General features: G+C 44.2%; 1 protein-coding gene across 1 annotated transcript in view; it reads left to right on the forward strand.

The window, feature by feature from the left end:
* COL17A1 (collagen type XVII alpha 1 chain) overlaps positions 1-16,967 on the forward strand; it is a 121,671-nt gene that overhangs the window by 46,667 nt on the left and 58,037 nt on the right. Inside the window, exons 4-6 of the mRNA XM_074959401.1 lie at positions 12,686-12,751; positions 14,050-14,094; positions 15,318-15,413. Coding sequence (XP_074815502.1) covers positions 12,686-12,751; positions 14,050-14,094; positions 15,318-15,413 — 207 coding nt within the window. The remainder of the gene's footprint in view (positions 1-12,685; positions 12,752-14,049; positions 14,095-15,317; positions 15,414-16,967) is intronic.

The raw sequence follows: 16,967 nt of genomic DNA on the forward strand, positions 1-16,967 counted from the left end.
GATCAGTCTGGCAAACCCAGCTCCTCCACTTTTACCAGTTATAGCATTGGGAAGCTTTCCTTCTTCGTAAGCTTTTTTGCAAGACATGCGCCAGTAGCCATCTTTTGTAACTTCAATAAATGGGAACACTTTGACCGACAAACATCGGGAAATGCCTTTAGGTTTTGGAGACACTGTTTCTTCAGTAGGTAGCTGTATTTGTGCTTTGGGCTGGTCGGATGTAGATACACCACTTGACCGTTCACTTGACATGTTGATATGTTCTTGGTTCTTGATGTGTTCTTCACCTTGGTTAGTTTTTGAGGCCTTTGAGTAGAAAAATTGTACTGTTTTTTGTCTTTTCATTTTCACTTTGATCTGCAACAAATAAAAGAGATATGAATAAAGTAAATGTTTTGTTAGGATAATGCAAATTTAACATAAGGATAGTGCAAGTTACACCAAAACACATAACAGGTCTAGATTTCGAAAAAAATATAAATTTTAAAAAAAATGTGTTTAATTTAAATTGACTTTTGAACAGTAAGCCATCATGAGAGAAGAGGGAAGTCCTCTCATGGATCAGTAACTGGTTAAAAGATAGGAAACAAAGGGTAGGAATTAATCAGTTTTCAGAATGGAGAGAGATAAATAGTGGTGTCCCTGAGGGGGTCAGTACTGGAACCATTACTGTTCAACATATTCATAAATGATCGGGAAAAATGGGTAAACAGTGAGGTGGCAAAATTTGCAGATGGTACAAAACTATTCAAAATAGTTAAGTCCCAGGGAGACTGCGAAGAGTTGCAAAGGGATCTCACAAAACTGGGTGACTGGGCAATAAAATGGCAGATGAAATTCAATGTTGATAAATGTAAAGTAATGCACATTGGAAAACATAATCCCAACTATACATACAAAATGATGGAGTCTGAATTAGCTGTTAACATTCAAGAAAGATCTTGGAGTCATTGTGGATAGTTCTCTGAAAACATCTACTCAATGTGCAGCGGCAATCAAAAAAGCAAACAGAATGTTAGGAATCATTAAGAAAGGGATAGATAATAAGACAGAAAATATCATATTGCCTCTATATAAATCCATGGTACGTGCACACCTTGAATACTGTGTGCAGATCTGGTCACCCCATCCCAAAAAAAGATATATTGGAATTGGAAAAGGTACAGAGATGGGCAACTAAAATGATTAGGGGTATGAAACAGGAGGAGAGATTAAAATGACTGGGAATTTTCAGCTTTGAAAAGACTAAGGGGGGATATGATAGAGGTCTATAAAATGTTGACTGGTGCAAAGAAAGTGAATAAGTAAATGTTATTTAATCCTTCACATAACACAAGAACTAGCAGTCACCCAATGAAATTAATAGGCACCAGGTTTAAAATAAACAAAAGGAAGTATTTCTTCACACAACATAAAGTCAACCCGTGGAGCTCTTTCCCAGGGGATGCTGTGAAGACCAAAACTATAACAGGATTAAAAAAAGAATAGATAAATTCCTGGAGAATAGGTCCATCAGTGGCTATTAGCCAGGGTGGGGAGGGATGCAACACCATGCTCTGAGTGTCCCTAGCCTGTTTGCCAGAAGCTGGGAATGGGCAACAGGGGTTGGATCACTTGATGGTTACCTGTTCGGTTCATTCCCTCTGGGGCACCTGGCCTTGACCACTGTCAGAAGACAGGATACTGCGCTATGTGGACCATTGGTCTGACCCAGTATGACCATTCTTATGTAAAAAATTAATTATAATAATAAAAATGTTTAGTACAGAAACTCCCCAACATAATGACCTCTCAAGATAGCAATGATGAGAGATAACAACCTTGGCAAATAATGCATTTTAAAAATCTTGGCCTACTAGGAAACATAAGTTTCCATTCCCTGTCACAAATCTAGCATTCTGGAGCAAAGTCACTAAAATATAGTCCAACAAACAAATATTTATTTAACGTGCCCCTCACTTTTCCCTCCACCACACCTGTCAAGGTCTCCACTCTGAACTCTAGGGTACAGATGTGGGGACCTGCATGAAAACCTCCTAAGTTTACTTTTACCAGCTTAGGTTAAAACTTCCCGAAGGTACAAACTATTTTACCTTTTGCCCTTGGACTTTTGCTGCCACCACCAAACATCTAACCGGGTTTATTATTGGGAAAGAGCCGTTTGGAAACGTCTTTCCCCCCAAAATCCTCACAACCCTTGCACCCCACTTCCTGGGGAAGGTTTGGTAAAAATCCTCACCAATTTGCATAGGTGAACACAGACCCAAACCCTTGGATCTTAAGAACAATGAAAAAGCATTCAGAAGAATTTTAATAGAAGAAAAAGAATCACCTCTGTAAAATCAGGATGGTAAATGATAATTAGATTCAAAACATAGAGAATCCCTCTAGGCAAAACCTTAAGTTACAAAAAGACACAAAAACAGGAATCTACATTCCTTTCAGCACAGCTTATTTCCTCAGCCATTTAAAGAAATCATAATCTAACGCATATCTAGCTAGATTACTTACTAAGTTCTAAGACTCCATTCCTGTTCTGTCCCCGGCAAAAGCATCACACAGACAGACCCTTTGTTTCTCCCTCCCCCCAGCTTTTGAAAGTATCTTGTCTCCTCATTGGTCATTTTGGTCAGGTGCCAGAGAGGTTATCCTAGCTTCTTAACCCTTTACAGGTGAAAGGGGTTTTCCTCTGGCCAGGAGGGATTTTAAAGGTGTTTACCCTTCCCTTTATATTTATGACAACACCCCACTCATCGGTGTTGTCCTTGGTCAGTGGAGACTCAGAGTTCAGAGGTGCTTTCACATGAGTACACCTCGCAGGTGCGAGGCAAAAAGGCACCTTGCTCATTCCTCCAGCTGCTCACTGTTCGCTCTGGCCACTGCTGTTTGTTGTGCCACCGTTCACTCCACTGCTCTGTTTCCAATGGCCCTGCGCAGTCACCTTCTGCTGCCACCTGCCACTGTGACCTCTGCGAGTTGGTCTCTTGAGGTTCCACCCAGCTCTCAGTGATTTCAGCTGAGCTCTTAGGGGGGGAACCTCGCAGCTAGTGCAGTCTGAGCTGTGTCTTCCACATAAACACTGTCCCACAGCAGGTCTAAGCACTTAGACCTGATTATCAGTGATTTCAGCTGTAGTTGTCACTTAACAAAACAAAAGACTATCTATGGAGCCTAATCAGCTCTATCTTTAAACAGTGGAGAAGGACAGGTCCCCACCCTCTCTCTTGATGCCCTCAATCAGCACAGGCTAAGTACAGTTCTACTGCCCTTTACTCATGCAATAAGAACAAGAACATTTCATTCCTCCCCCGCTCCCCCCACATTCAAGTGACCTTCTAACCCAACCCCAGCCAAAATCTATCACTTGGGCAACACAGCTCTGTTTGCTGAGTACCTAGGTAGATTAGGTGTGAATGTAAACATAATCTGGTCCTGAAGCCTTTCCCCCCAGCCCCAGCTCATCACTAGCTGTCAGGGAGAGTTCATTTAGACTTTGCTTACAAATCATCATTTGAAATTATTAGGTTGGCCAATGTCACCAAAATGAATGCACTGACATTGTCATAAAAAACAACTGTATAAGGAAGCTAGTCCATGTTCATACTTTTCAAATCTATTATACTTTTTCAGATACACGTATTTTATCATACACTGTATATGCTTTTAAAGTGTGTATTAATGTTTCAATTTCAATTCAAATTTCCAAACAGTCACTAAATTGGCATGTAACTAGTTCACAAAACTGGGGGAGGGGGGCCTTGGGGAAATTCAGGGGGGGTGTATGGAAATCACTGGAAGCCTTCCCCCATCAGGTCCTGTGCTAAATGCAGTTTGGCCAGACCCAAGGATCAGGCCCCATGGCTCCTAAATTAATGTAATTACTGTATGCAGTTTATCTGGCTTGTACACTGGCCCTGCTCCTCCCTGAGGTAGGGTGAATGCTTTGTACTGCTCTGCGGTGACCATTCTGAATGGTCTAGGAGCTGACTTGATGAGCTCCAAAAAGATTTCCACCCAGCTCTCTGCAGCCAGAAGGCAGATGAGCTAGCTTTTGGGGTGGCTGAGAAGCAGTGTCCCAACCACTATCCTACTCACTGCAGAAAATGTACTGTAAGGAACCAAAGATAATGGATCCCAATCTCCTCTCCATTACACCGGTGCAATTCCACTGAAGTCAATGGAAAAGTAAAGATGCTGGGTTGAGTTCTTCTATCGATTACACCAGTGCCAATCCCTCACACAGTTGGGTTGCATAGGTGGAACCTGGTGGAGATGTTTGTCCTCATGATTTTGGTGCATCTTATCTGTTATCAGAACTGCCTCCTGTATACTGCATAAATATTGATGGCGGTTTAAATACAGTACGGGGCCAATGACTTCAGTGGAGCTATGCCAATTACCCACTAGCTGTGGATCTGGCCCATTGCACACAAGTTGCATAACATTCAGCCTCAGTTACCCTTGCAGAGATGCCAGCTAGAATTCTACAAACCTTCTGTAACAACAAGCTAAGGCAGATGAAATTCACACCTAAAATGTGTAGATCATGTATGAGAAAGCAAAGCCATAATAGGACATTTCCTCTGACATCAGCCTTTGTTCCCCATGTATCTAAATGGTTAATCTATCTAAGCAGGTATGTAGGCGCTTTCTTGCTTTCAATAAAGTTTGATTCCTAAAGGCAGACTTTGTTTCACTGAGTGTCAGATAATTAGAAGGGTGGAGTAAGGCAGGAAACCATGACACACCTTTGTCAGGACTTGTTTGGGAGCAAAGAAATAGGAAAGGACCGGGGGGAGTGGGATAGAATATATTAACTACAAGAAGAAGTAACATTCCTGGAGGATCACTCAGATTCAACACACCTTTGTAGGGATGTGGTATAAAGAGTAGGTGGCCAATTTTGATAGAAAGGAAACGGTTGAGGAGAAAGAGGGATTTCCAGTCTTTAACTGAAGAACTGTAGGTAAGTAACATAAAGAAGAAGAAATAAAGTGTCATGTTTTTCTTCTAGGGGAAGCCTGTATTCCTATAGGGGAAAAATCTGTATTCTCAAGTAAAATATAGGAAATGTACTTTGAACTATGGGACATACAATGTAAAAAGACTATCAAATCTTTATGTTCTGGGTTATTTTGGTTTATAAATTTGCAAGAGAGGGTTGCTTTTTAAATGGATGCTAAGTTAAAATGGTTGATGTGCTGAGAAATGGGAACTATAAACCAAGATATAGGTATTTTTCTTTGAATACTAATTGTGAACTCATTATGCAAATGGATGGTGCATAGGTTGATGGTCTGTGTTAGGGTCTGGAAGAAAGACTACACTGCAAAATGCAAGGAGCTTTGGGATTGCTTTAAAAAAATGAACATATTTGAAATGCATCAGAGAATTGACAATAGATTGTATGCTCTAGTACTGGAAGCAGAATCTGGTTCGGGGTATACTGGGGCACCAGGTGCATTGAGCTGCAGTTCAGATAGCAGCAGATGCTACTTTAAAGTGGCGGTTTGTGCTGCTCCAACTCCAAAAGAGGCTCCAACTTTTCTTTAAGATAAAACAGTTCCAACGAACAGAGTTACTTACCAGTAGTGAGTCGTGTAGCACAAACTTTTGGACACATGTGTTTGCCTTTAAGATTACAAGGCCAAGGATTGTATCACACTTTTTAAAGTTAGTTCAGTGAAAATGATCAAATGTTTGTTTACCAGTCACTTTTAATCCTTTGCACAGCGTGATCTAGTGATTAGAGCCGGTCCTGTGAGTCAGGAGTCCTGCGTTCTATTCCTGTCTCTGAAACTGATGCTCAATGGCAAGTCACTTCACCTTTCCGTGCCTCAGTTTCTCCATCTATAAAATGGTTATTATAGCAATTACCCACTTTGAGATCCACTGCTGGAGAGTGCAAAGTATTATTGCACAGGAATTTTTAACTCCCTCTTTAGAACAGGAATGAGTGACTTGTGCAGAACAAAATGTTCTTGCTTTGGATTTGGATCTGTTTTTCTTTGAGCAATGCAACTAGATGGACATATAATTGAAAGTAGCATATTATGCACTGCAAAGAAAATCCAGGCAGTGCCCCAAATCCTGCCATCAGAAACAACACACGTTGACTTCAACAAGGCTGCTGCTGGATGTTAGTGAAGAATCTGACCCTTACAACATATCGAAATCTTGGTCGTGCACCTCCCCCAATTCACCATTATTATCAACATTTAAATTAATCTATACAACAAGCAAATAGAACACACATAGGGTCTGATTCTGATCTTGCACTTCTGTAAATGCAGAATAACTTCACTGAAGTCAATAAAGTTATTCTAGATTCATGCTGGTATGATTGAGAGCAGAATTTGACCTGTGTTTCACTTAATTGAGTGATATCATAGCATATAGGCTGGTATATTTATTTTATTCACCAAAGCCTGAGCAACATACTCACATTATCTGCGAATCAGGCACAGACAGGGAAGCATAATACACACTATCCAGTGGATTATGCTTCCACACAAATGAATGCCATTAGCTAAGGCAAGAGTTCCTGATACTTTTCCCACTTAGACTAGCCAGCTGTTTGCAGACCACACACAAATACTGCCTCAGATCCCAGAACCATTGAGATAAAAAATGACTTGACAGTCAACTGAAATTGAAAGGCTTTTAAAGCAGAATAGGATAGTCAGATTCCTAGACTATTGGGTCAAGGTAAGCATATTTCTGTTTTGTTCTGATATTAATCCAAGGACTGTGAAACCTGAAAAGGTTTGACTCACAGTAAGGAAACACCTTGAAGCATATTAGATATCAGGGAAGGAGTGGCACTTGTTCCTAAATGAAATCCTCAGTGTTCTTTACAGAGCCTGTTTTATCCACAATCAGTGAGTTCTGTGGAATTCTTCACATAGAATAGGATGAAAGGTTTTCGGCTCCATTAAACATTAATCTCGCCATTTGATGAGAGTGTATTATTGCAGAAGTATAGGTGGGGCTAAAAGGATCGAGATGGGTTCCATCCACCTGACGTGAGAATGCCACAATATCTGATGTGAAAACAGAAATGATCCATGTAGGAATTAACAGAATGTGCACCATCCATGGCTATTTTAAATTGTTTCCATTACAATATGCTTGCATAAATATAAAATAATTTAGGATGTTGCCCTGTTGACAAGAAGTATGGAACAATCACTGTTAATGTTGTGTGCAAGTAATATCTAGTTCCTAAAATAAGCAGAGGGATCAGAATATCCGGCTAATCAAGGCACCTGAGACTGGCTGAACATCCTTAGGTGCTTTATCATTTAAACTGTAAAGTAAGCATAAAAGGCCAGCCGCAGTGGGACTTTTCCTATGTTGATGAGTGCACATTGCATAGTAAGACCAGTTAAATAGGTTATAAAACTCTATATACAATAGCAGAGAGAGAGAAAGAGTGATTATCTGCAATATATTTGCATGGACACCTGGTATGGCTCGACCGTTATAATAACAGTTTGCACGCTAAGAGTATATCTACACTGCAAAGAAAAACCCATGGCACTGAGTCTCAGAGCCCAGGTCAATTGAGCTGGCCTCCTGGGACTCAGGCTGTGGGGCTGGAAATAGCAATGTAGACGTTCCTGCTTAACCTAGAGCCCAAGCTCTGAAACTCTCCCCTCTCCCCGGGTTTTGGAGCGTGGCCTCCATCCTGAGCAGGAATGTCTACACTGTTACTTTTAACCCCGCAGCCTGAGCCTGGGTCAATTGACTACAATTCAGGGCCATGAGTTTTTCTTTGCCGTGTAGACGTACCCTTAGTGTCTGATCCTGCAAGGTGTTGACCACCCTCTGTTCCCACTGAAATCAAACTGAGCTGAGGGGTTGCTTCTCAGAGAGCACTCAGCCACCCACATGATGGGGACCCATACATTCCTCTCAACGCATTTTACAAAGATGGACACCTATCAAGATCCCCATTTTTACAGACGCACGGAGGTGCAATGACTTGCACGGGGCTCATACTGTGAGTCAATGACAGAGCCAGTGAGAGAACTGGGGTCTCCTGGCTCCCAGTCCCAGGCCTCTTCTTCACTTGCCAGATCACTGGGGCTGCTAGGGGCCAGTTCAGCCCCCATCATAAGCCAAAGCATCCTTAGGGCCATTGCGTGAGAACTATGATGTTTCACAGGTCTCTTCTTGTAGCTCAGAGATAATTGCAGATGGTTTCTCTGATTCAACAGAGCTATTCCGTTTTGTCTCATGCATTGCCCATAGCTATATTTATGTGAATCCAAGCAGGAGGAGTTGGTGCAGTAAGTCAGCGCTGACAGCGACTGAAGTCAAGTTGTGTAGCTGTGCTGGAGAGAGGGCTGGGAATTGTGTTAGTCCCACTGTGTGGGGGATAAACCTGGTACATGGAGCAAAATGCACCTGCAGTCAAATCTGGCATTAGGGATTTGTGAGCTATCTGCAAGGATATATTTTAATGTGTTCTCCTTATTTTACCTGTACAGTGTTAAAGCAGAATGTTCCCAATTCTTGAGAGGAGGGGTGGCTAACTTACCCCATGTTTATGTTGGTTTCTGCCAGCGTTAAACTCTGGGGCAGCTTGCGGGTGGTGGAAAAGGCTACGGTGTTGCAAAGCCAGGGACAACAGTCTTCAAAAGTCAGTGGTGCTGGCCAGAAAGCTGGCTGGGCCAGGAAGTGAGCTCAATGAACACATCCACTCAACAGCTTCCACCCGCTGAGTCTAGTGCAGTGACGTTTAAAGCTAACCGCAAGGGTTGGTGGAAATTCCAAGGAAGGAGGACGGTGGAGACACCAGCTTCTCCTCGTGGTGAATGGTCAAGGGCTACCCTGCAGAGAGGTGTAAGTCACACCCTGGGGAAAGAAGAAGTCTTTTTTTCCAAATGTAGGCCAAAGTCCTGCTAAACTTAAGAAGGGGAGTAATTTTACTCATGTGAGTCAACCCACTAAAGTCACAACTCCTGGTGATTTCAGTGGGAGTGGCAGGCCGCTGTGTGGAGTGGATGTAGTTGTTGTGTAAGGACTTGAGTGTGGTCAATGGGACGGCTCACATCGGTACAGGTATGCACGTGCTAAAATGAATGCGGTCTCAGAGTCTTGGAACTCATTTGAAAATCCTGGGTTCTAGAACAGAATGCCAAACGTTTGAGGTTCCAGATCCATTTATCTCTGGAAAAATGTGAACTGCCTTTAATTCCCCTCCACCCTACTCTGCTAGATCTAGAACCAGAGGCTGAGCTTTCCATAGCCACCTAGGTGATTTCCAATTCCCTCAGGCAGCTGGAAATCTCAGCCTGACTCTTTATTTATTTGGTAGCACAAATTTTACATTTCTTGTGAAAAATATTGTTTCAAAATTAAATTTCCACTGGAGACAAAACAGTTTAAATTAGATGATAGAGGAAAATTATTTCACCAAACCCTAAACTGAAACTAAAGTCGTAGGGGCTTGCAGAAACCAAAATCCCCCTGACCTTTCTCTAGGCACAATACACAAGAGACCTGATGCTGCCGGATACTGGCCCCCCTCTGACTTCCACTGAAATTGCGAAGGGTTGTGTGCCCACTGAAGTTGACAGGATCAGGCCAATGGTTTGGTTGGGTTTATTTGTAGAAACAAAGAAGTAGACAAGGGGATTTCAATGGGAGGTATGTGCCTAAATAGCTTTAAAAATCTGGCCCAGGTTAATTGATGATTGAAAGAGGGCACATTCTCCATGAACCTGCTATCACTAAAATTGAGCTGTGTAAAGCCATTCCTAAGATCTGTTCCGAACAATTACATAAAGCATAGGGTAGAGGAATAACTACCCTGTATCTAATCAGAGTGATTGATCGATATTTTCCTTTATAAACCCATCCTGTCTGTTTTCCTAGGCAGTTTTGTGCCTAGCAGGAGTTATTTAAAGACAAGCCACATCGAATGGGAAAGGTGAAATTTGTCAGTGACATTACAGCACCTTCTCCTTTCAGGTATTAGAGTAACAGCCGTGTTAGTCTGTATTCGCAAAAAGAAAAGGAGTACTTGTGGCACCTTAGAGACGAACCAATTTATTTGAGCATAAGCTTTCATGAGCTACAGCTCACTTCATTGGATGCATACTGTGGAAAGTGTAGAAGATCTTTTTATATACACACAAAGCATGAAAAAATACCTCCTCCCACTCCACTCTCCTGCTGGTAATAGCTTATCTAAAGTGATTTAGATAAGCTATTTGTGCTGGATTTGTGCTGGAAATGGCCCAACTTGATTATCATACACATTGTAAGGAGAGTGATCACTTTAGATAAGCTATTACCAGCAGGAGAGTGGGGTGGGAGGAGGTATTTTTTCATGCTTTGTGTGTATATAAAAAGATCTTCTACACTTTCCACAGTATGCATCCGATGAAGTGAGCTGTAGCTCACGAAAGCTTATGCTCAAATAAATGGGTTAGTCTCTAAGGTGCCACAAGTACTCCTTTTCTTTCAGGTATTGTGTCTGATTCTCCACTGCCTTTCACATGGTGGCATCATCTACATATGTGCAAAGTGAGGGTAACATGCTCTCCTGTCAGGGTGGTGGGATTTCACCCTCACTTTTCACAGGTAGAAGTAAAGACACCCTGTGCAAGGCACTGAAGAATCAAACCCATAAACTATAAAGCGAACCACATCTGTGCTTGAGGGCCTGATCCTGAGCCCTTGCTCAAACCAAACACCTTGGAAGTTAGTGTAGAATTTTGCCCGAATCTTGTGCAGAATCAGCCCTTAAATATGATGCTTTCTATACGTCCAAGTCTTCAGATAAGATGGAGTCCCTGGCAGCAGTGGGGAGAGTTCACCTGCAGATTTGACTCCCATGCTTTTCGCAGATTAAAATTTCATTTCTAGTATTTGAGACTGCTCCGCAGATGCGGTGGAATCGCTTCTAAGTAAGACTGGGACTGAATGACTGCACTGTTCTTTCTCACAGCGGGATTTTTCTCCTGGCTGATGTTTGTTTTCCTACCAGCTGCAGTATTCTTGGTAGTACCGGTGTGTTAGGAAACCTGGACAGACAGCACTATGGCTGCCTGGGATTATAGTTTTGGCTAGAGAAGGATACAAGGCATTCAGTCGGGGTGGTATTTCAGTAATGACTACAGCTGTCTCTGCACTTAAGCTCTTTGGCAAGGAGTTCCAGCCATGGTAGCAAGGTTGGAATCAGTGGGGTAGACAAAACTTCTGCAGCTGCCTGTGTTTTTAACATTGTGTATCTAACCCTGCTCAGAGCAGATATGTGGGACTGGGCTTTGGATCTTGTGTTCTGATTTAAGCTTACCTCAGAGACAAGGCTGGAGATAAGCAATTATAGAGATACGCTAAAGTCATAAAATCATGAGGTTTGGATTTGATCCAGATCTAAATTCTCCCTATGTTTTGAGCCAGCTCTCTTGCATCTCTGTTGTTGGCTTTATCATTCTATCCTTCTCAGTGTGCCTTCCCTGCATCCTCCTGGAACATCAGACTAACACGGCTGCTACTCTGAAACAGGGCTTGTTGTGTGTGAACTGCCCAGGATGGCTCTTGGAGTCAGCCCTGCGCTTGCTGGAACACCATAGGCTCCTACTGTTTCAGAGGGAGGATGATGCCAAGCAAGCCAGTAATACTCATGTGGCAGTGTTAAATGGGGGGAAAGAGGGAAAGCGTGGGGTCCAGTTGGAATGTCCTCTGACTGTGATGATCTCTCTGTGACTAAACTGACCAGCCATTAGATGTCCCTGGCACTTCACACAGTGAAAGACTGTCTATAGGGCAGGAAGAAAATAACCCCACTCTTTCACCCTTAGGCCATGCAATTGTAATACCATTAAACTCCCTCTTTCATAATTCATGCCATTAATTTCCACTGGACGCCAAGACACATGGGATGCATTCATAGGACCACACAGGCACATATAGAGAGCCACAGCGCCGTATGGGCATCAGTTTGGTGGACATATTTGCAATGCTGCCTGGCTCTGGATAGATATAGCTAATATGGACATACCCTGTGCTTCTATATAGGGTCCTGCATGGGCTACATTACTGGACCTATACTGTGTATCCATAGAGCCATGCATGTGATGGACAGAGGCCATATGGGTGGATCTACATTGTACATAGGATGAATTGTACAGGGTGGATCTACATTATATGGGATGGATTTACATTGTACATGGTCCATAGTGCAGTTAACAAAAATCTAATATCTCCAGATGTTCCCCTTTCCAGGAGATGCTGAGTGACAAGTGAGAAAACGAAGAGAAAAAAAATGAATTATGCTGGCTTTTAAATATTATGGCTGCAAAATCTTCAGCTGGCAAAGATGTAAGTTGGTAGAGAGGGTGAGTGAGTGCAGCAACTAAAGTCCCCCAGCAAGTCCTTGAGCACCAAACGGCATAGTTAATGACAAAAGAAACAGAGATTTGAAAAAGGAAAGAGCCCCACTCAGGCTACAACCCTTCCAACAACTAGATGGGGTGCTCTGCACTAAGGTCCTTTGAGTGTCTGGGCAAACCATTCATCCCTGCTTCATTACCCACTTGGATACTATTGGGGCTCTCAGCCAGCTGATAGGATGACAGGGCCTCTGCCTACAGCATGTCCTCGTGCTGATATTGAACGACTATGAAACAGTGTCCCTTTCAATGAGGTCTCTGTGCTTTCCCCTCAGGCGGCGATGGTATGGACTCAGTAACGAAGAAAACCAAACGGGATGGAGCAGAAGTCACTGAGAGACGTATGAAAAGCTTTTAAAACAAAATCTTGTTGTCAGAGATGGGCCCCAACCACAAAACCCAGATCCGAACACCAGGGGGTTAGAATCCGAACCTGGATCCAGAATTGAATTGTGCAGCTATCTGAGGTGTCAAGGCCCGATTCTTCCCACAATATGGAACAGCATGAATTTCTCTAGTAACAGAGGCCACATTGCACATTCTGGAGCGTAAGCCACGCCTGCTTGGTGTGGTGCTCTGTCCCCCTCTAGTGGCAGCTAGACCCGCTAGAGATTGATGAGTCTGCTACAACCTTGGCTAAAAGAGAAGTGTCTTTTAGCTTCTGCAGTAGAGATGGGGTAGTCAACGGACGGATCACGGCCAAATCTGGGCCTCCAGATGCTTTTGAATGGATCCCGAAATCTTTTTATTTACTTATTATCATGATTGTTATTATTTTTTCATTATTTTCTCTGGAGTCTGGACCTTGACTATACCTTGACCAAGAAATTGTGGACCTTGGAAAAAAAATAGTTGACTACCCCTTCAGTAGAGGCTCGTGTGTTAAGCTCCAGAGATCCCAGGTTTGAGCCCAGCCTACGATGACTGGGGTCTGGCAGCATTACAAGTGAGGGCTTGTCCAGTGTATCGACTGGGAAGTCTCTGAAGCTCGGGATGCACTTCCTGAACTAGGGGAAGTATGTCACCCATGCGTGCTTGGTGTGGCACTTTGTCCCCCTCTAGTGGCAGTGAGACCAGCTAGAGGTTGATGTGTCTGCTACAGCCTTGGTTAAGAGAAAAGTGTCTTTTAGCCCATGCAGTAGAGGCTCATGCATTAAGCTCCAAAGAGCCTAGGTTTGATCCCGGCCGACGACGACCGGGGTCTGCCAGCATTACAAGAATATTTAGCGTGCCCTCTCTAATTCACCACAGGGACAGCCTTGTGATTAGGGCGCTGGCATGGAACTCTGGAGATCTGAGTGCTGATTCTGCCACAGACATTTTGTGTGACTTAGGTTTAGATGCCTCAGTGCTGCATCTGTAAAATTAACATAATAATCCTTCCCTTTTTCACAAGGGGTTGTTGTGAGGCCAGGTTCATTAATTCTGTGAGGAGCTGAGATACTACAATGACAAGCACCGGGTCAAAGCCTACAAACAGAGTGTGTGCTACCACAAAGCTGGCTGGAAAGCCATTTGGCTCTATGGTCTTAAAAGATTTTTCTTTATTCGAGTCCCATTATTCCATGGACATAAAATAAAACTTGCACCTTGCTTGGCTAGATTTCAGGGCCATAACCTCACCTTTTTCTTTCCCCAGTTATTACAGAGTCAGTAACCACAAGACTGACGTCCTTACCACCAAGTAAGTAGACATTATACGTTGTGCTGTCCATCCTCAGCAGTGTGTGTGTGGGCACATGCGTGCAATTTATGTGTGTTGGTGCGGTTTGCACAAGTCCTCATGTATCAGTGCATCAGCCTCAGAGAAGCACTGTGCAGGTCTCAGAACCCCCCCACCTCCCAGAAAAAGTGCTTCTTGATCATTAGAATAGACAGGGTTTGGGGGCCCATTTGAGTGGGAAAGAAAGGAGCAAGGGATGGTCTGTGAAGACTCCCAGACCAGATCTATCAAGGGATTATGCCAGGGTGCAGGGTTCCAGAGAAGGAACAGCTCCCAGGGATGAGGGTGAGAAATGTTAGGCCCATAGGAGACTAAGGCCACCCAAAAAACAAACCCAAAAAAGGGTGGCACTGGCTGGGGATGGGACAAAGATAGAGTGGCTATGGGGGTGCTGATTTAGCTCATCTCCACAGCAGCTGCCACGGGCAGGGCTCCTGTATCTCCCCCAGCTTCTCTTCCGCCAGTAGAAAAATGTCTACACTGCCTATGTCAGCAAAACTTATGTCGCTCAGGGCTGTGAATCTCCCACCCCTCTGAGCGACATCAGTTATACTGACATAAGCACTCGTGTGCACAGCTATGTTGGCAGGAGAGCTTCTCCCACCGACACACCTTCTGCCGCTCGCGGAGGTGGGGTTTTTGTGCCGACGGGAGAGCTCTCTCCTGTTGGTATAGAGCCTCTTCAAAGCCTGGGCTGCCGTGGCGCAGCTGTATCGGCACCGCCGCAGCGCTGTACATATAGACGTGGCCTTAAAACCTGCCTTCCCTCAAGATGAATCTCCTCGGGGCACGTAAAGGGTCAGTTATACCTCCCTTTACCAGCCTGGGTGAATCTTATGTGCTCTTGGCACCAGCGTGCAATTGCTTGAGAAGAGACTTGAGAAGAGACTTGCGTGCAACCTGGATGGAAAGTGATGATCTGAGCACTTTCCTTGCTGTGGCAGCTGGAATGTCAGAGCCTGGAGAAAGAGAAGAGGTTCAGGCTGGCTGGCTTCCCCAGCACTGATAACTCCTTCCAACTACTGTACATGGTTCCAAAGACACCTCCTCAGCCATGGCCCTGGCTCTGTAACAGAGCATAACACCAGCTGTGGGTGCCTGGTGCCTCATCCCGCAGCGTCTTTTGCTCTTGTCCTCATCTCTTCTGGCCACAGAAAGTCTCATTTTGTGCTTGTCTCTCACAGAAGGAGGGAGCGGCACTGGGCACAAAACAGCCCATGGCGGAGGGAGTGGAATGGAGAAGAGGACTTTCACCCACGGCAGCAGCTATGTGACTTCGAGTAGGTTGTGACGAAATGGAGAGTGAATGAACAGAAAGCAAAGGCCGCTTCACTGGGGTGGGGCGCAGGGTCAGGGACGGGGTCTGAGCCAAGGGCAAACCCAGAAAACATTCATGGGGAAGTGGTGAGAGCACTTTCTGTGTAAGAGCCCCATCCCTACAAGGTGCTGAGAACTTTCTGTTCCCACTGCAGTCAATAGGATGGGTGCAGCACCTTTTAGGATTGGTCACGGGTTTTTTACACAAAAAAATTTCCCATCAGAAAATGCTGCTTTGTCAAAATTGACATTTTCCACAGGGAAAATGTTGTTTTCCATGACATTTTTCAATTTTCCTCTCGGAAGGATCAAGAGGAGAAGTGTCATTTCCACATGTCGGAGTTGTTTTGTTTTGTTCGCAAACGCTGCATTGTCCTTTTTGATGTTTGCAGTTCTAAACTCGGGGGAATTTTTTGTCTGGCAAACATTTCCAGCGTTTCGACTTTCCGTTCCGGTTCAAAACCGAAAGTCACCTCAAAATTTCCCATGAAAGCCAGATTCCATCTTTCGAACTGCTCGGGCATTTCAAAAGGTCGGGCATCAGTTATCTGGAGATTTGCTTTATGTGCCACAATCATATTTTCTAAAGGCAACTGTGCAGTATGTGGAGGGATGGGGAGAAGTAGAGGGGGAAATGAGTACTTGGATCCTGGCCCCTGCTCATTCTCTATTGAGATCCCAAGGACACATTCTCTTTGCGCTAATGGAAAGATGACGTCCACTGTCACCCTCACCGATCCCCATGAATACATCTTGCTCAGTTGCAGCTGACACGCTATTCTGGGTTCTGACTCGAATGCCAGTGTTCGAATTCACACAGGGGTCAGGTCCTTCCACACACCACAGATCAGCGAAAGAGATGCTGGCCTGTCTCCCTTCTGCTGCAGCTCTGATGTGAGTAGGAAAGGAGCCCTCTCCTAAACCTGGATTTAACAGCATCCAAGTTCCAGGCTCCTTGTTCATGACTCACATTCACCCCTTCGCTAGTTCTCCAGGAAGCAGAGTAACTGAGCAACGGCAGAGTAAGGACACGGACCCTCATGCTGTCAGGGAGGCAGTCCCACAAATGCACACACCATCTCGTGGATTTATAGATATGTTTTCCGTTTCCATATCCCCCTACCGCATGGAGCTTGTGTTCCAGCAGCATCCCCTACTTGTTGGGATCAACTTAAGTGCCCCACAATTTTTGTGGTCTGTGTCACACTGACCCTTAAATTTACAGGTGGGCCTGAACCTAAACCAACCCACAACCCTAGCCAATTCCCAAGATCTCCCATCTTTGGAGATGTGGCTGGTTCCTCAAACCTGGGCACAAACCTGCTCCTATTGATGTTGGTCGCAAAACTCCCTTTGGCTTCAAAGGTAGCAGGGGTTGTCTCTCTACAAAGAGCTGAACTAAAACCACAGATATAAGCACCCCCTGAACTTTGGAGAAGCTCAACAGAGCCAGATCCAAACTTTGTGGCTCGCCCATCACTAGCCCTAACATACCTCTGCAACTCAGTGTGAGGTCC

The sequence above is a fragment of the Natator depressus genome, chromosome 7 (assembly GCF_965152275.1).
Source record: "Natator depressus isolate rNatDep1 chromosome 7, rNatDep2.hap1, whole genome shotgun sequence".
NCBI lineage: Eukaryota > Metazoa > Chordata > Testudines > Cheloniidae > Natator > Natator depressus.